The 20,391-nt window shown below is 39.6% G+C and overlaps 2 protein-coding genes across 3 annotated transcripts in view; both read left to right on the forward strand.

The window, feature by feature from the left end:
- The window catches only part of ITGAV (integrin subunit alpha V), an 83,929-nt gene extending 79,486 nt beyond the window's left edge, over window positions 1-4,443 (forward strand). For both annotated transcript variants that reach the window (XM_037136822.2, XM_037136823.2), the window contains exons 29-30: window positions 389-511; window positions 764-4,443. In XM_037136822.2, coding sequence (XP_036992717.2) covers window positions 389-511; window positions 764-859 — 219 coding nt within the window. In that variant the 3' untranslated portion in view covers window positions 860-4,443. The remainder of the gene's footprint in view (window positions 1-388; window positions 512-763) is intronic.
- Window positions 4,444-11,549: 7,106 nt separating this feature from the next.
- The window catches only part of FAM171B (family with sequence similarity 171 member B), a 70,065-nt gene continuing 61,223 nt past the window's right edge, over window positions 11,550-20,391 (forward strand). Inside the window, exon 1 of the mRNA XM_037136827.2 lies at window positions 11,550-11,898. Within this exon, the coding sequence (XP_036992722.2) occupies window positions 11,676-11,898 (223 nt within the window). The 5' untranslated portion in view covers window positions 11,550-11,675. The remainder of the gene's footprint in view (window positions 11,899-20,391) is intronic.

The raw sequence follows: 20,391 nt of genomic DNA on the forward strand, positions 1-20,391 counted from the left end.
TTTCATGGAGGGAAGTTTTTGGAAACCTCTCAGTAAGTTAGAAAGCTGGAAATTAACTGCAAGAAGAGAAGGCATTTTAAAGGTCTTTAACTTGAGGATTGAAAATTGGACCAACATGTCTTGGTCCAATAAACTTTCATATAGTTCAATCCCTAAGCTGGATTGAACTATATGGGAATAATTTCACAGGTGATGAGAAGTTCACCGGTTGTTGGGAGTTTTATGTGTGTGTGGGTGGGTCTGCTATCAATGCCAGATGTGTATAATAAATGCAAGGAAAAGAAATAATGTAAATGTCACTGAAATAAAAAGTAGTAGGCATTCAGGTAGTTGTTGAATAAGTCAGTGAACTATTTTTAAAATGCAAAACCTTCTTTTCCCCCAACAGGTTACTACTAATGTCACCTGGGGCATTCAGCCTGCACCCATGCCTGTGCCTGTGTGGGTAATAATTTTAGCAGTTCTAGCAGGATTGTTGTTACTGGCTGTTTTGGTGTTTGTGATGCACAGGGTAAGTAATGGACTTAGGAAGAGAGGGAGGGAGGAGGAAGCAGGAAGAAAGGGGGAAGGGAGGGCAAGAAAGAAGGAGGAATGGAAAAGAAGGAAGGGAAGGAGGAAAGGGATCTTTGATGATGATGATGCATGATGAGGATGACATATTATTTGAAGGAAGACATTTTCTTGGTGATAATATAGTCACTGAGAGTATCTTTCATGTTCTTTGCTGATAAGGCAATAATGTTAGTTTTTCTTTAACTGACAGATGGGCTTTTTTAAACGTGTTCGACCACCTCAGGAAGAACAAGAAAGGGAACAGCTTCAACCTCATGAAAATGGTGAAGGGAACTCAGAAACTTAACTGTGATTTTTTAAGTCATGTGATGACATCCTGACCCATTAGAATTGCCAACGCCATAGAGTTCATTTTCCTTCGTGAGGACTGAAACTATAAGACTTTACTGCTGACGGTGCCCATTGGTATTAACCACAAAAGGGGGGGCAACATCTGTCAACTTCTTCTTTAGAAATTTTAGTTCAGACGTACATTTAATACACATTCACTGACTTGTGTTTTTAGGTACTTACATAATAAAATTTGAAGTGATAGTTTACTTTAATGTACATAAGATAGGTAGTGCCTCAATTACCACTTTGTGTAAAATAGTACCTCCTATAATTCCTGTTTCTGGTTTGTATGTTGGATTTTGTTTGTTGTTGTTTTTATTGTTATTGATCTAAAGCAATTCATGCTTGGACCTTATAGCACCGACATCTTTTGTACAGGTACTTAATGTTACTACACATCACACTACAGTTGAGTTTTCAGGTTACTAAAGACTTTATAGTTCCGTGAACTTGCATTTTAATGTTACCTATATGGCAAACTTAAAAAAAAACTGACTCCACCAAAATTCTTTCCTGTAATAGATAGGTATAGTTATTTCGTTTTAATATGATGTTTGGGTACATGCTATTAAATTTTTATTTATTTAATCCATAACCCATTTATTACATTTTAATTATTTAAGTTTAAGCTGTATTCCAAATCTTTTAAGTGAACCTATACTAAAAAATTAGTTCTTAAATCAGAAATGCCTCTTTTGTGTAATAGCTTAATTTCAGCTAAACATCGTGATGCTTAAAGCCATATGGAGTTGAAAATGCATTTCCAAAGTACATTTGTTCCATTGTATTAGTCTGGCCATTTATAATACAAAAACATAAGCATTTGAATTTTAAATTTTAAAAAACTACATGCATAGTTCTTTGATAGAGTTGTTTATTAATAGTATGTTTTTAGATTAGAGCAAGAGTTTTTAGTTGAGGTTAATTTATTTTCTTCCTATATATGTTTTTTTTTAAATATAGTTCCACAACTGTTAACTGATAACAGGTCAAGATCAATGCGGAATCCTTATACCTTTAGGAATCTGCATCCAGCCCCAACACCCCATGAGAAATCCTTGGAATTGAAATTCTTAAGGTAGCAATAGCATAACACCACATATATGGATATTACCTCATTCTGAGCAAAGTGTAATATGTAAAACCAGTCTCAGCTGTCAAAATAACTTTTAAAAAGTACTTTTTATAAGCAGTTCAATTTATTGGAAACTTTTAAAACTTTCTTAGGTTTATTACCATAAATTACTTTTCTAGAACTTCTTAAATAAAAGCTGCACAGGTGGCAAATTGTATTTTTATATGTCTGTAGGGTGATGAGTTTTTAGAGGAATGTGTGATTTATTCACAGTCCTTCCGAGCCTAGGGATGACTGTTAATTACAACTACTTTTGTGCAATTTCATCATGTTATGCATAAGAAATTGAGAGTTTAATAGCTTTTTAACAGCTCTCATTAGTCAATGATAAATATTTCCCTTAAATAATTGAAATTTATCTTGCCACATCTTGTGTTATAATTCCCTACACAAATGACTGTAGTCATAAAATAGGGGCGCATTAGGTGAGAACCTTGACAAGACCCTGTATTTAGCTTTAGTGAATTTCAAAATTAATAGATTTTATTATATAGATTTTTTTTAGTAGTCAAAGAGGTCATAGTCACATGCAATAACCATTAAATATAAAATGTTGTTAAGAAAAAAGTACCCTAAGACCTCCCACCAGGCAGTTGCTAAGTCGTTCTGTGATGACTTACACCTTCTCTGTTTTCCCACGGACTGGCAGTCATTCCTGAAGATTCTTATTGGACAGAAATTTACTCTTCTGCAAAAAAGTTTGCAATTGCACAATCTATTCTGTTATGGCCTTTATTTCGAGGTTCAAGTCTTGTATAGGAGATAGGATGTTTTCACTGGAATTTAACATGATGTTTTAAATTGCCTTTATGAATTGTAGCCTTAGGCAATAATATGTTTTTAATGAAAAATGTACATCTCTAAAAACATCACATGGTAGAAGTATACTTTTGAAAGCCTACTTTTAGAGGGAAAGTAGGATGTTTGGATTCTTTTAACCCTAAAGTAGCATGTGAATATATTTGGTTGAAATGTCAAAAAATAACCCTATAAAAACTTTTAACTTTCAAATATTTTAGGTACTATTGTGTGATTTATTGAAAATTAATATGTTTTGGGTATAAAATACTTAAAATGTAATTCAGTTTAAAAATACAGAAGTGCGATAGAAAATATTTAAAGCATTTGACATTGGTAAGAAATATTGATACTGTTGTTGATTTCTTATATAGGCATTTATTTGAGAATTGATATTGTGAAAAACATTTGTGTGAGAGACATTCTTACATTCTTTCCTATACCCTTCTCTTATAATTATTATTATAATTCTGACTAATTATTATTATAATTCTGCTGAGTTCTTAATTCTGAAGTGTAAAACAATCCACATGTTTGTGCCACAACTGTACCTGTGTTATGAAACTACTTAGTCATAGTAAATTCTCATTAACCCTTATATTTATATAAAGAGAAAATTTAAGTATTAGGAAAAGAGACTGTCCTGGCTTCTTTAATAGGGCCATGGAAGACTTTTAATAGTGAGTCATGACCTGGAGGGAGAGATTTATGCAGCAGTAGAGTGTATGCGACCAGCAGGCAGAGTTCGTACGTAAGCTGGTGGACAGACATCCCTGTGTTGCAGAGTGTAGTGCCAAACATGGTGAAGACCGAGTCCGTCTTGGAACACCTGTGTGTGACCATGGCCTGTCTCAATGCCACCTTGTTTGTGCTCTTGGATAGCTTGTTTATGTTGTAGCTTAATATCTAAGAGAAAATATAAAATTTGAAAACTGATATTCGGGATCAAAAATGGTGAATGAAATGACTTCATACTCAGTGTTTTGGAGAGTTATCCCTTTAACTTGTCAGCAGGCTAGTTGGAATGATGAACCTGTGGATGTGCAACTTGCACAAATGATTGTATTTCATTGTAGTTTCTGAAATATAATGAATTTCCTCGAGAGGTACCGAATCTTTCACTTTTGTTGTCATTGTTCTCAAGTGCAATATAACAATGTAACCAAACCCAGATAATTTCCAAGGCATTATTCATTTAGTAAGCCTAAACTAAATTGAGATTTATTCATATTTTATTAGCAGGAAGAAGTGACTATTCTATTGTACCATGGATATACACATGAAGTTATTTACTCCTAAAAGGTACATGCTACATTTTATTTCAAGTTGGACATGAACTGTTCTGTACTAGTTTTGAAACACTTTTAAATCTCTTGAAGTAACTTAGAAACTGTATATCAATTTAGCTTGCTACCTAAGTAACATAGATTTTCTTTATTTAGCTTCTCTTCTGATCACCCACATTGGGTGAGACATAAAATGAATGTGCTCTAAAACATGTCATTTGCTAACTTGATTTGAATTTGTGGAAACTGGTACAATGTTCTACTTAGTGCCCAAAGTGTAACTTGTGACTGTACAATAAACTTGAGCATACACTGCCACTTTTGTGTAGAGACTATACTTGCCTTATATGATACTGTTTTGTTTTGTTTTTAATTCACATGAGCAAACAATGATGCACCAAAAAGATGACTTCAGTGAGATGACATGCCTCTCTAAATGTCTGAATTCTTAAGAATGTTAGTTATTTGAAAAAGAAGACACAAAAGCATTGTGTTCAGTAGATTATTAGGATTCATCCAAACTGAAGCTCAGAGGAGGGAAGGAATTAAAAAATAATCTCTGAGTCTGTCTCTGTCTTGCTTGTTAGTTCAGTTCATTTGTTAGATTCCACATATGAGTGAGATCATATGCTATTTGTCTTTCTCTCACTGGCTTGTTTCACTCCTCATAATGCTCTCCAGGTTCATCTGTGCTGTTCACAAAGGGTGAAGTGTCAGGCTGACAGCTCTGGGTTCAGGGTAGGGGTTGGAGGTGGAGGGGTGGAGCAGAAAAGAAAAGGTCTCATGGACACACACAATAGGGTGGTGATTGCAGGGGGCGTGGGTGAGAGGCAGGTGGAGGTGGAAGAGGATATAAGGGGGTAAATCGTAATGGCAAAACAATAAAATTTCCCAAGCTTGTGGGCACCTAGATTGTTTTTAGTTATTCTTTAAATCTATATGTCCTATATACGTTTTCATATGTATGATACACTTCTTAATAAAAATGAGGTTTAAATAAATTACAAAAGAGTCTTAACAACCCATAGGACAATCTAACTAGGTACAAAAGGAGTCTTAAGAGAGGAGAGAGAAAATGGGTCAGACAAAATATTGGAAGCCAAAAAGCTTCCAAATTTGATAAAAAATAGCAGCCTACAATTTCTGAAGCTCAGTGAGCTCCAAACAGGATGATGAGAGAAAACATTATTTATGCCAAACCCCTGGAAATTCCATTGGAAGGGGCTTATCTGCTCAACTGGAATGTCTCCAATCCCATCATCTAAATTCGGTATGGGTAAGACTTGGGTTATGGTCTGTCCTGGGGTGCAGTTCCTCTTGATATGTGGAGCTGTGAAACGAAAGAAACAAGTTACTTGCTCCCAACATAACATGCTGGGAGAGGCATACGGTAACAGTCACAGACGTTCTGATTTAAAGAAGGAAAAGGAGAAGTCACTGATCCCAAACAACGTTAAAATTCGGCTGGGCAAACTCCATTTGGTTTCAAATAATTCTGTGAATAATTCTCGGTGGCTCATGGCTCCACACCAAGGCATATTTTTCTCCATGATAGAGCACATTTGCAGCTGAGTATTGGTAAAATTTTGTGGGTCCAACCTGCTTTTTCTTTTGTAATCTGTCTGTTACATACCAAACTGGCAGTATTTCTGCAGATACACTATTCACGTGAAACTTGTGGATCTCTGATTTCCAGTGGCTACTAAAGATTAATTGACCATCAATGTGTGGGTGTATTTCTGGTTCCACTAGTCTGTATGCTTATTTTTATACCATTACCATGCTGTTTTGACTACTAGAGCTTTGGGTTGTATTTTGAAGTCAGGTAGTGTACTATTCCCAGCTTTGTTCTTTTGCTCAAGATTGCTTTGGCTACTCACATTTGTGTGTGTGTGTGTGTGTGTGTGTGTGGTTTTCTATCACTTTCAGGATTGCTTTTTTTCTGTGCATTTTTCTATTTCTGTGAAAAATGCCATTGGAATTTTGATAGGGATTGCATTGAATCTTGTTGGGAACCTTACACCTGGCTTCTAGCTAAAAACATTGCGTTGATTACAGGAACCCGTGCGCTCCACAAGCCAATCAGCTACAGGCACATGAGGTTTCCACGAGTACCAGTTGCACCCAAGTAACCAATAAGCGGGCCCTCCTTTGTCTCAAGCTAGCCAATAGCAAGCAACCTAATCTCCTTCCTCTCCCTCCATATATATATATATATATATATATATATATATATATATATATATATACATATACATACCCAGTTCGGAAAAATAAAGTTTGCAGCTTGATCAGAATTTTTTGTCTTGCTGCCATTCTTCGCGCCTCTTGTCCCCCCAACCCATTTGTTCTAGGTAGGTGGTCGAGCTCCAGTTGACTGCTCGGAGGGCCAGAGCAGAATCTATAGATGGCTTTGGGGAGTATGGGCATTTTAACAATATTCATTCTTCTAATCAATGAACAAGGGATAGTTTTCCATCTATCTGTGTCTTCTTTAATTACTTTCATCAGTGTTTTATAGTTATCAGTGTACAGATTGTTCTCCTAAGGTTTTTCTTTCAATGTTATTGTAAATGGGATTTTCTTAATTTCACATAGTTCATTGATAGTGTGTAAAACCAACTAATTTTGTATGTTCATTTTGTATCCTGCATTTCTACTGTATTTGTTGATTAGTTCTAACAGTTTTGGTGGAATCATTTAAGATTTTTGTATGTAAGATCATGTCATCTACAATACAAACAAACCATTTTGTAATACTTTCTCTCGGATTTCGACACCCTTCCCCTCTCTCCTTCCCTTCTCTCTCCCTCTTTCCTAATTGCTGTAGCTAGGACTCTAGTACTACGTTTAATGGAGGTGGTGGGAGTGGGCATCTTTGTCTTGTTTCTGATCTTAGAAGAAACGCTTTCATTACTGAGTATGATGTTAGTTGTGCAATTGCCGTATTTGGCCTTTATTCTGTTGAAATACATTCCTTTCATACTTAACTCATTGAGAGGTGTTTTTTTAAATCATTAAAGGATGTTGAATCTTGTCAAATATTTTTCAGCATGTCTTGAGATGATCATATGATTTTTATCCTTTATTTTGTTAATGTGGTAGATCACATTGATTGATTTGCCAATGTTGGTGGAGGTTGGCCTGGACCCTGAGTCCATGGAGGCAGTCCTTGACCCTGGATTCTCTGGAGTCTGGATCTGTGAGTGCTGGTCTGGTGCTGGGGAGGGTCTGGAGCCTAAAGCCACGGGGGTGGCTCTTGCACAGGGGCCTGAGGTTTGGGACCATGGGGGTCGCCCTGAAGACTGGGCCCACAGTGCTAGTCTGGGCCTGGGGCCTTCAGGGGTGGGAGGAGTTTGGAGCCAGCCTGGCACTGGGGCAGGCCTGGAGCCGAAAGTGCAGGGGTAGATTCTTAATTTTTGGTAACATTTATATTTTTTCCCAGAATTATTTGGCTTTTCTATATTATTTTATCCAATCTTTCTTACCTATACCAAAAGATTTTATCCAATTTTTCTTACCATATATATCAACACATATAGGAAGCTGATCCTCATTATTCATGATTCCATATTTCTGAGTTTGCCCATTTGCTAAAATATATTTGAAACCCCCAAATCAGTACTTTCACAGTTATTCCCGAAATGTGCAGAGCAGTGAAAACTTTGCGCTGCCGACATGCACATCCCCAGATGAGTTCAAACGAGGTAAAGCCCTCCCTTCCAACTGTCTCTGTAGATGCAAGTGTCCTTATGGTTTATTTAATGACAGTTCTTTTTCCCAGTTTTACAGTTTCCGTTGGTGATTTTGCTGTTTAAAATGACCCCCAATTTTGTAGTGCTCAGGTCTGGGGTCCCTAAGGAAGGCGAGCGTGCGCCTTCCAGAGAAAACGTGTGCTGGATAAGCTTCTTTCAGGCATGAGTCGCAGTGCTGGTGGCTGTGAGCTCAATGTTAACGAACCAAGAACATAGAATAAATAAGGTGTCTTTAAATAGGAACACATGCACAGCAAGGTTACGTGTTGAAGGGCTGATGAAAACGTTGTGACCAGAGGAACCTCACTGTATTCCTCTTGGGAGCAGCAGCTCAGTGTTTGCTAAGTTAGTACGCACAGTGACTTTACAGAACATAATTACCAAGAAGAATGAGAATGGACTCCACGTGACATGAAACTTTATATACATTATAAAAGGTATGTAAGTAAAACAGAATAACCATATGTAACATTTCCGAAAGAGAGTAGCAGCTGCCATTTACCAAACAGTTCCCATAGCAAGAAACTTAAGGATTTCACATTATTTCATTTTGTTACCGCCTTTCGGTGCTTCAGTTTCTCCCACTATCCAGTTGAAAATACAGGCCTGGAGCCCTGGCTGGCGTGGCTCAGTGGACTGAGCACTAGCCTTTGAACCGAAGGGTTGCCAGTTTGATTCCCAGTAGGGGCATATGCCTGGGGCAGGCAGGTCCCCAGTAGGGGGGTTCATTCTCTCTCCCTCACTCTCCAGAATTAAATAAAATCTTTTAAAAAACCTGAGTTCTGGTAAGTCACTCGACTGTGAGTGGTGTGAGCTGTGTACACCAGAACACTGATTCCAGCGCCCTCCTCCAGAACCAACAGTTCTTCCTCTTAAAATTGACTTACTGATTTCACCGACCCATTCAATAGTGTTAGACATTGTAGGAGGAGCTGGGGACACAGCTGTGAACATGATGGCTCTGGCCCTGGGGGAACCTACACTAGTGAGGATATAGGCGCGTAAATACCAATTTTAAATGGAGTACTAAGGGGAAATGTGAGATGTCACGCAAACTCATAGAGGGGGCATAGAATCAAAGATAAAGGTGTAGGGAAATATGTAAGATATATTGATTTTTATGCCTCTTACCAACTTTTTTGATTCACCAACTGCTGTGCCTTATTGCATCAGATACTATGGCTTTTGCCCATGGCCCAGAAATGAAGCATAAGCTACAGGAGCAATGGAGCATTTAAAAACCACCTAAAACCCATCTTGACTGACAAAATTGTCCCTCAGCAGTCCAGGATATTGAAGGGTTTGCTGTCCACCCTCTTCTGGGGGCCACAGAATCAGTGGCTCGCCTGCAGAAGGTCAGCGGCCGATACGTGAGCACTGACTTGGCCACCACACAGCAGGACGACAGAAACCCTGGTGGCATTCCTTTCCTGTGGATCTGCCAGTCCGGTCTCGGGAACCATTTCCATTTTTCTCCTTCTCCCCAGCAGTAGGGGTAAATTGGAAGAAAACGAAACAAAAACAGCTTGATGGGACTAATGAAGGCTTTCTACATCCAGCCTCCCCCACAGCACCCCTGCTTGCAGAGGCCAGGCAAAGCCCCGGCGGCACTGGGGCTCAGTGTGAGGGTCTCACTCCGGCATTTATTTCCCAAATAACTCTGCCCACATAGTTTACTGGGTATAAAAAGCGCTTAACAAGCTATTGTAAAACTTTGAAGTTGGGTAGAAGGGTAAAATTACACATAATTAGTGTATCCCTGGGTGAATCAGTAGCCTCTCTGATCTTCAGTGTTTCTCTTTGCTAATTAAGATAATGAAGCTAATTTGTATGATTGCTCTGAGGATACAATAAGCTAAAGTACCTAAAAAGCCTATTATTATTATTATTTTACTTTATGGTTACATAGGCACTATTTCCACACCCTTGATAAAGAATAATCTCCTTCTACTGGGAAGTTGGTTCTTCTCCAGCAAAGTGGGAACATCGAGAGGAACTCGTAAGAATGGCGAGGGTAGAAAGGTACCGTCCATTCAGTCAAATCAGCTGAATCAACTATGATTGTACATGATGCTGTGATGTCACAGTTAGATCACAATGACCTTATACAATGCGTCACAGGGGCGCTCTAAATGCAGAGATAACAAATGAACAAGGCTTAGTTTGTTACTTATTCTGCAGTCTGTATTATCACTTAATCTTGATAATGTCATTAACAGCCACTCAGAATCTCAATCTGGTAATTTGGGTGTCATACCAGATATATCTATCTCTTTCCTCCCTTCCCAGACCAAACAACAATCTTTGTTGATTCTAGCCTTAAATACTGAACGTCCTTCTTCTTTCTTCTTCCCAGCCTCACAAACCTTTGGCATCTCCTCATGGATTTTTACAAACACCTCTAAACTGACCTTTTCTAAAGTATTCTTCTGTAATCCATCCTCTGTACTGATAGGAAAGTGATCCTTCTAAAATGCATACTAGTAGCAATTCTCTTCCCTGATTAATTTCACTACCTCATAATCGCTTGCATTGTAAATTTCAATTTCCTTATGTAGCACCCAAGATTATTACAAGAGTTTACATGTATAAAGTGCTTGAAGGGTGCCTGGCATGCAGTAATTGCTATAGAAGTGTTTACTATTATTTTTTGAATGACCCCATCTCCACTCTCCTTTTTCAGTCAAAAACAGACACTCTGTCACAATCATTGCTCACTGTTTTCTAAGCCCCTCTGGGCTTTGCATGCATGCAGACCACATGCATGCACACCCAGCCCTTTTTAGTTAGTAGACCTGCTCACTCCCTTCTCTGCGTGGAGCGCATTCTTTTTTAAACCCCACACCCCGCAGTATTTCACAGCCCCTTCTGTACACCGCATAGTCCATTTCTTCCAATCCTTTGCGATCTCCGCACATTGTACTGTTTCTCCGGCGGCAACCACCGCGCTGAATTAGGGTCGTTCCACTGCCCTAACAGGTTGTAAGCTCCTAGAATGCAAGGATTGGATCTTGCTTATTCCAAACACCTGACCAAATGCTGGCACGTGGTAAGCACCTAGTACTCATTTAGTAAAATACTTCTCGAACAAATGAAAAGTATCAGCTACAATTAGACAAAATGTAATTAAGAATATTTTATATAGAAAAATTCTATTTGAGCAAAAATTTGAACTTGAGTAAAAATCTGGAGAGCTGCAGTTTAATTCCTAATCAGTGGTGGCTGTGAGGCAGTCAAGTCTACAGTCTTAACAGACCCTGGCTTTTCTATCGGCGTTAAGATTTGTAGGAGGGTAATCAACGTACAACGTATTCCTCTACTTTGGAATATGTTGGGGGTGGGGGTAATTATATTCCATTTTCTACAAAATTTCCCTGGCTCAGGAAGGGCTGGAGGATATGATGGCCTAACAGCCCCCAGAAAAGTTCTCCTTTCTCTCTTCCCCTCGGAGGCCACTCCACCCAGCCCCCCGCCCCGGGCGCAGCGCCCCGGCACCGCAGGGACAGCGTCCCCTCCCCGGAGCAGCGGGGCCGCAGGTGAAGCGGGAAGGGGCGCAGGGTTCTGGGCTGGCCCGCTCCGCCCCACGCGTCACGTGCGCGAGGACGAGAACTCCCCCTCCTCCTGCCCCGGCTTCCCCTCCGCCTCCAGCCTCCTCCTCCTCCTGCCGGTGCGGGTGAGCGAGGCAGACGACGCGAGGGGGAGCGAACGGGCGGGCTCTGCCGCAGCCCGCAGCCCTGGCGCCGGTCGCCGCCGGGAGCCCCGCAATATGCCTCCGCGGCCCTCTGGCTCTCGGCCATGGCGAGGCTCGGCCGGCGCGTCCCGTGCGCCCTGCTCCTGGGCCTGGCGGCTGTGCTGCTGAAGGCGCGGCTCGTCCACGCCGCGGCCAGAGCCGAGCTCAGCCGCTCGGATCTCAGCCTCATCCAGCAGCAGCAGCAGCAGCAGCAGCAACGGCAGCGGGAGGAGACTGAGGAGGAGAGGCCAGAGGTGCCTGGGGCATCCTCCAGCGTCACCGTTCCAGGTGGGTCCCGCGTCCCGGCCCTGCCCTGCCCTCTGGGCGGGCGAGCTTCTCTGGCATCGCCGGCCACCTCGCCCCTTCCGGACCGGATAGCTTCCGATTGCCTCTCCCTGCCCATCCCAACCTCCCTGCCCAGGACTCGGGCTCTGCCTAGTTTCGAGAATCTGCCCTGTGGCTGAAGAGCTTTCTGGGGAAGCCTCGCGCTCTGCAGTGGGGTGGGGAGAGGGCAGAGGGGGTGAGCGACTGCGTCCACGGGTGTCTTTTTCTCCCGCTCCTCAGTCCTCCCTCCGCCCTGACTGTACACACACACACACACACACGCACACACAACGCTCACGGCTCCCAGACCCCCTTAGTATTCTGTTCTTATCCTTTTCTCTCCTAGAGACTGAAAAATTTTGTAATAAACGCCCACGTACCTCTTTTCACCATCTCGCTCCGCCTGTCTGCTATATTTAAATTTAGACGTGGAGAAAGAAATCTTGATTTATTTCTATCTCTTCTTACCCGGAAAGGGCTTAAGGCAGTTTGCAAGAATGCCTTCAGTATAAGATGTAAAAAAAAAAACAACAACAACAAAAAACACAAAACAAAATGAAATGGGACTTTGTAATGGGAGAGGGGGACAGATAAGATGAAGTCCGTAGTGATGTTAGTACAGCAAAGCCTGCCCCCAGAGAGGGGAATCTCCTTACTTGTTAGTGGAACTTAATGAGGCAAATTCTTGACACTGTTCAGTGAGGGTGAGGAAGTAGGCTATAGTATACGTGGTCGTAAAGGTCCCTTAGTTCCTGCTTCATGCTACCCCATTCAATCCCCACCCTAAGCAAATAGCTGGATTATCCATTTTAAAAGCCTTTCCCCACCCCCACCCCAGTTCCCTTCCCTAGTGTAGATACTGCCTGGTGTTTGGGAAGCAAAAGAGCCATCATTTTCTTAGTAAAAGGACTGCGGTTTTTGCAAAACCAAAGTGAACTGTAACATTTGATTTATTTAAAAATTCTGACTAGTAACATACAGGATGCTGAAAATGAGATTTTAAAGAGTGGAATCAGCATCTTATTTTACACTGCTTGTTCATCATCAAAGAGCAATATTCAGACATGCCAGCTGTGATTCATGACGCAGCCAGGATGATTTAATTTATCAGCGTGCTCTGAGCGAAGAATGAAATCACTAAAGTGCGCAGGAAAACACGTGTTTCTGACACCTTCTTAAAGCAATTAACATTCACGTGTGGTTTCAAGTCCTGAAAAGTACGTCGTGTATGGTGGGGTTTTTTTTTTAGTTTATTTTTTAACTGAATTATTGGGGTGACATTGGTTAATAAAGCTATATAGTTTTCAGGTGTTTAGTTCTATAGTATACATCATTAGTATAGTGTGTGTTCACCACCCCAAATCAAGTCTTCTTCCATCACCATTTATCCCAGCTTTAGCCTCTTATCGCTCCCCACACCCATTTTCCCTCAGATAGTCACCAAATTGTGGTTTGTGTCCATCAAGATTTTTTTTTTTGCATAATTCCTTCTTTTTCACCCAGCACCCCAAACTCCTTTCCTTTGACAGTTGTCAGTGTTTTCTGTACCTATGGGCCTATTTCTGTTTTGTTTGTTAATTTATTTTGTTCATTAGATTCCACAAATGAATGAAATCATAGGGTACTTGTCTTTCTCTGACTGGTTTATTTGACTTAGTCCAATAATCTCCAGGTCCATCCATGCTGTTGCAAAGGGTAAGATTTCCTTCCTTTTTATGGGCAAGTAGCCTTCCATTTGTATATGTACCACAGCTTTTTCATCCACTCATCTACTGATGGGCACTTGGACTGCTTCCAAATCTTGGCTGTTGTAGCTAACTCTGTAATGAGCAAATGGATTAATATATTCTGTCAAATTAGTGTTTCAGTTTTCTTTGGATATATTCCCAGAAGTGGAATTGCTGGGTCATAGGACAGTTTCATTTTTAATTTTTTTGAGGAAACTCCATACCGCTTTCCACAGGGGTTGCACCCATCTACTTAGGATTTTAGGACTCAAAGTGCTAACAGCATGGTTGGGGCAAGGCTGCTGTCGTGTTTGCCAAACTTTGGGAGGTTGGAGGTAGGAGAGTGATTTGGAGACTGTCTTCCTTACGGCAGTAATTTCATTAATTAACCGTGAGAGAAGCCAAGGAATGTTGGTGGATGTTATGGTTTGCCTTATATTTTTATTTTTATTTATCTTTCAGGAATGTTCGTTAAATGGTTTTGACTACTACAGTATGGATATGTGTGATGAGGGTTTTGAATAACTGCAGTAATATGAAATCTTTTATAAATAGTGTGTACATTAAAATATTTATTTGTGAGGAAATATTTTTGAAGATGGTGAATGTTTGGGAAACTAGCAGTTTTTGTCCTGTTTACCTATTAGATTACATTGGATAAAGGAACCACAATCCAAAAGATCAGCGTAGAGCCTGAAAAGTAACGTGTGATGACTTTTACTTTCCCTCAAAAACTCTAGCTCCCAAGCCAGTGGCAAGCAAGAGAACAGTCAGCTGATTGCCATTTTAATTATTGGAGTGCCACGTGGTATCATGAAACAAGACCTACAAACAAATGAAGTGAAAATATTCCTCTGAGGGCATCGTGATCTCGAAATTGAACTGGTCTTCCTGCGTTAGCCTTAGTTCTTCTCCTGTCTATTCTTCTCACACAGAATGATCTTTTTAAAACACTGGGATCATTTCTGCTCACAGTCTATAGTGGCTTTCCATCTTTCTCACACTAGATGCCCAGATCCCCTGCCTGCCCCTCCCCTTCCCATCCCCCACAGCTTCTCCCTCCCTTCCCTGCATAGTAGCCACACTGGCTCCACTTTCTGACTTTGCAGGTGGTCTCTGGCATGGGGCCTTTGCCATTTTCTCTGCCATGAATTCTGGAACTTTACAGCCTTCAGGTTTGCTCAGGCGTCACTATAACAAAGAAGGCTTTTCTGACCAGCTGTGTGAAATTAGTCATCTGTGCGACCTTTTGTAATGAGTCTTCCCCCATGGCACTCAGTGTCCTTGGTCCTCAGCTCTTCTCGGAAGCCCGTCTCCCCTTACTAGAATGTAAGCATAGTTTTGTTCACTGTTATAGTCAGTCATCATTGTATCAGGTATTATGTGTTTCTTTTTTTATTTTTAAAGATTTATTTATTTATTTTTAGAGAGAGGGGAACGGAAGGAGAAAGAGGGAGAGAAACATTAATGCGTGCCTCGCACTGGGGACCTGGCCCACAACTCAGGCATGTGCCCCAACTGGGAATCGACCCTTTGCTTTGCAGGCCCATGCTCAGTCTATTGAGCTACACCAGCCAGGGCTATTATGTGTTTCTAACACCTAGACGAGCATTGGTATGCATAGGCAAGCAGAGGTTTGTTGAATGAATGAATGAACGAACAAAAGTAACTTTCACTGAATCTTTGATGTAACATCTCGTGAAATTCTTTACTGGAATTTAGCACAGGAGATATACAAAATTAAAAAAATGTTAGAGCCCTGGCTGGTATAGCTCAGTGGACTGAGCTCAGGTCTGTGAACCAGAGGATTGAGGTTCAATTCCCAGTCGGGGCACATGCCTGGATTGCAGGCCAGTTCCTTGCAGGCCAGTTCCCAGCAGGGGGCGCACTAGAGGCAACCACACATTGATGTTTCTCTCCCTCTCTCCTTCCCCTCTAAAGATAAATAAATAAATAAATATTTTTTAAAAAATGTTAGAAATATTTGTAAGTAGAGGTTATAAAATATATTCATTTTGGATTTTTAATATTAGCTAATTTGAGTGTTTATCTTATGCTGTCAAGAACTGGTTGATACCAATACCTGAGTCCTATTACTAGGTTCTCTCAAGAAGCTTCTGTACCCATGTGTACTTCTAATCCTCTTATGACCCAGGAGGGTGTTAACTTATCTTTAAATAGCTGTGATTATGATGGAGTTTATTCTTTGCCTCTGTATGGCGTTTCTGATTCTTTGGACATGTTATGTGAAAAACTAAAGGACTTTCCTCGGGCAAAATCTAGAAAACTAATAAGACGTGCAGCTCCTGTTATGTGCGGAGCGTATCAGCTTCTAGTAGAGAAACTAACCATTGACCCTGGTTAGTCATTTCTGCATTTTATTATACTGAAAACCAGTGTCTCTCTGGCTGCTGAGAAATAAGAACATGAAGTTAAAAAAATCGAATATGAGATTTTATTTTATTTTTGAATATGAGATTTAAAACCTGGATCTAAAATCAGTAAATTCTTATTTTCTCATTAACTTATTAAACACCATTTTTTAGAGAGTAGTGAGAATAAAGATAAGGTTGAGATTTATGAAATCAGTTGTTTTCTCAAGAGTATGCAGCAACTCTGAATTCTCCCCCGGTAACAGTATTTGTTAGAAATACATATTGGAGGGCCCAGGGAAGAATTAATTTGGGAGCCGGTGATAGCTGAGACAAGCATATCACATTCACTCTGATGGCCCATTAGATGGGAGGCACGTGGGGGTGGGGAGCAAGGGGCGCAGGAGAAATAATGAGCTCCATTTCAAATTCTCCTTGTGAAGCTCGGGCACAAAGAGGTCTCCACGGATTTCAGTCAGTATCCTCTGCAGACAGAGAAAGTTTTAGAGAGGTATATTTTTTATGGTATAAAAATTGTCAGTTGTGCATTTCACCGATATATATTTTTTAGCTTTTTATTTTGGAAAATGTCAAATATATAGAAAGTAAATAAAATTGTATTTAAAAAGCCATACTCATCACCCAGCTTTAACAAAGATTAAACTCTGCCGTATTTTTTTTATCCACACCTCCACTCATTTCCATTCTGCAGGCTTCTGTTTTTTTCTTTGAGGTAAAAATACATTGAAATGTGCACACTTTAATTGTACTGTTTTGACAAATGGATATAAACGTGTAACCATCCCCCCTGTCAAGACCCAGAACTTTTACATCCTCTTAGAAAGTTCCCTCATGTCCCCTTGCCAGGCAATTCCTGCCTCTTACCCAGAGACAACTCTCTGATATTTTCGTAATGGATTAATTTGAATTTTCTACTTTATACAATGAAATCATAGAGCATGTACTATTTTTTGTCTACCTTCTGTAGCTCATTCTAATTTCCATAGGTGGTTGTGTGTGTAGTAGTTTAGTCCTTTCTACTGCTGGGTAGTATTTCATTATATGAATTACTGCTGTTTGGTGTACCACTTCTGTTGATGGGTATTTGGGTTGTTCAAGTTTTAGGTATTGTAAGTGGAGCTGCTTTTTTCTTGTACAGATCTTCAAGTGGCCATATGTTCCTGAGTGCAATGGGAGTTGCTTTTTGAAATGGAATTGCTGGACCAAGTGGTACACATTTGAGATTAAAAAATTATTCTTCATGTTCTATATAGGTAGAACCTACCTCACTTAGTGAAACTGAATTTAAAATAATGAAATTTGATGTAGATTATTACTGAATATTTTTATTGAATTCAAATAAATTGATTTAAATAAACCTGATTGAAATCTCCCATCCATGAAAACATTTGTTTTGTTTTGGTCAAGAAATTTGAAAATCAGTAGGAAAAGCGGGATTAGAAATCAATCGTCCTATCTAAAGTACTCATACTTTAAAGGCCATATTCCCAGATGGGGTAATTATGATTTCTTTCCAGGATTTTAATAACCAAAGGGAGCTATTTCTTGGTGTCGATTACAAGTTGAAAAACACATGCCATTGTGTTGAATTTCAGTCCAGTTTGTTTTAGTGGTAGTTTCTCCATGTTCTTAATGTGACGGAACAGAAACTACCAAATATTTTTGTGAAACAAAACTCTTCCCCCAAAGTATATAAATATTGAACTTGATTCTCTTTCAACGTTCTGTTTGACTAGGTTAGCTACAGTATTGTGGTCATTCATTCACTTGGCTTAGTGTAATGTGTTTTAAAATTTCCTTTTGTCCAAATTGCTTTAGTTAGGAAATGGGTATAATATTTTCTCTCTGTTATTGGTAAAAAGTGTGCTTTGGCATATTTACTTGGAAAATTCTAAAACTATGAAAAAGCTATGTGTTGTAATGAAATACAACATAAGCTTAAGAAAATAGCTTGCTGTTTACTTTGAAGATTCTGTTTGGGGATGTGTCTTTAATTTGCCTTCTGTGTAAGCCCAGTATTTATGTAGAAAACATATCAGATTCTGTGCGTAAGTTCTTTTCCTTTTATGACTGTGTGCCATCAGGACTAGGCAGTGTTCTTAAACACAGGGTGATGGTGCCTGTGAGCATGAAGGGCAGTTCACTGGGCCTGAAATGAGGGAGTGATTCCGAGTGCCATTTCCTGTAGGGTTGAGGGTGTCAAGGAAATGGTAATCGTTGCTAACATGTCAAATCCACCTTGATGACCTAGTGAACCGAGACTGTAAAATGCTTCAGTGATGGTATTACAAGTCTGAAATCTCGAGTTGATAATGCCTGTTAAACTTTCCAGGAGGTTCTATGTCTTGTGTAGAAATTAAGACTTAAAATTAATTTCATTTATATGTAAGTGAGATTTAAGTTGCTATTTGATGTGTTTTTCCTCAAGCGTGTTTCTCTATCATAACAATTTAGGGAATAATTAAAATTTAAAAAATTGCCAGTATTATCAGGCATTGTCTTTTATTTTTGTTTTTGTTCAGTATAGAAATATTTTTATAAACTATATATTTTAATGCACTTGTTAGTTTCATTGAAATTTAGAGCCTTTACATAACTAAGCCCACAGCAGTTTGTACTTGTGGATGTAAATGCTAGTTGGGCTTTAGGTGACTGGGAGAGGCTGGAAGAAATGTCCAGCCTCAACCCGGTGCTTATGTCGTGAGCCCCTGGCTTACCTCTGGGCTAAGTGCTCCGGGGATGTTATGGAAGTCCATATCCTTTAACCTTTCTGAAATAAGATAGAACCAGTGTCCATGGTTTTATTCCTACCAATTTATTCCTTGGCTTGCTTTTGTACAAGGAACGTGACACACAGAAACAAGGTGGGCGGGTGGATGATTTGTTTTTGTCGTGTTGGGTTAACTGTAAACAGGAGTTAAGTAGCAGCTTCAAAGTCCTGGTTTTTGTGACTGTATGTTGATACTGATTCCACTCTTGCCTGCTCCCCTGTGTTTTTGAAAGAACAGAAATTAAGCTGTCAGTCCATTTACTGTAAAAATCAAACAGAGGGAGGCCACACTTTTGCATAAGGGAAAAATGTCACCAGGAATAATGAGTATAGTAGGATTTGTTTAACTCTTTTACTAAGTAAAATGAACCATGCATGGATCAATAACAGTGTGTCATGAAACATGGATTATGATAATTCAGTTTGTGCACCTGAGGTTAAAAAAATCTACTTATATTTAAATAATTGGTGTATTCCAGATATTTGCATGTAAAGGCAAATAAGTTATCTTCATAAAATAAGTACTTCCCAAAGTCTAGTTTATAATACAGTTGTGTTATTACTGGACTTTTCGCAGAAAAGCTATTATTTAATACTTCCCCAAGATTTCAGTGTTTCTTTATATTAATCCAAGTTTAACTCTCATTCATAATCATATGTAATAAAAATATTTGATGATAATCTGTTAAACAACTAATCTAATGCTATTTATAATGAGCAATGCTATAAATTAAAATATGTCACAATTAAAAAACAAAAGTTTTCACAACACAGAATATAATAAGCTGTTTGGGAATCACAGACTCTTCTTGGAACTAGAATGAGTAGAAATGACCTTTTCCTTAGTGGTTTGCCCTGCCGCTGTTTGAAGAGTGTATGACGTACCCACATCATAAAAGCAATATGGTACCACCTGGCAGTTTCAAAGTCTCACAAAACTGTTAGTTAAGGATACTCTGATGATTTTCTTCACAGCAAATTTAACTATGATGAATGAATGAGCTTTTCTATAATTGAAGCTTTGCATACTTATTCAAGTTTTCCTGTCAGAAGAGTTAAAAGAAGGTATTTTTAAAAAATTGCTTCTGTATCATAGTATTTCTAATAGTAAAATTTTCTTGTGAATCACTGAAGCTTACTAATAAATCTAGGAGGTGAAGATGTAGGAGGTGAAGACTTTGGAAGCTCTGGAGAAAAGGAGAGAGAGTTAGGATAACTTGCTGTGACCAGTGTCAGAGGAGGTCAAGGACATTCACGGGGAAGTGACTCATGCACCAGCCTGCAGTGCCCATGGCATTATGGATGGAATTCGAGACAGATTCACGCAGACTACCGAGTCCTGTGGAGAAAAAGGGGCAGGCCACTCTTTCTAGGGGAGAGAGCCGCACACCCTTGCCTAGACAGGCTTTTATTTTTTTTGCACAGGAGTTCAGGTACAACTTATTAATCATTGTCAGGCAGTAAGGATCAAATAGTAGATAGCATACAAAGAACTATTAGGGCTTCATCTAAGTCAGGGTCTATCAGCTAAAAGGCTACAAAACTTTGGGAAACAAACTCATTTCCT

The sequence above is a fragment of the Artibeus jamaicensis genome, unplaced genomic scaffold (genome assembly GCF_021234435.1).
Source record: "Artibeus jamaicensis isolate MK-2021 breed Jamaican fruit bat unplaced genomic scaffold, CSHL_Jam_final contig_391, whole genome shotgun sequence".
In the NCBI taxonomy this organism is placed as follows: domain Eukaryota; kingdom Metazoa; phylum Chordata; class Mammalia; order Chiroptera; family Phyllostomidae; genus Artibeus; species Artibeus jamaicensis.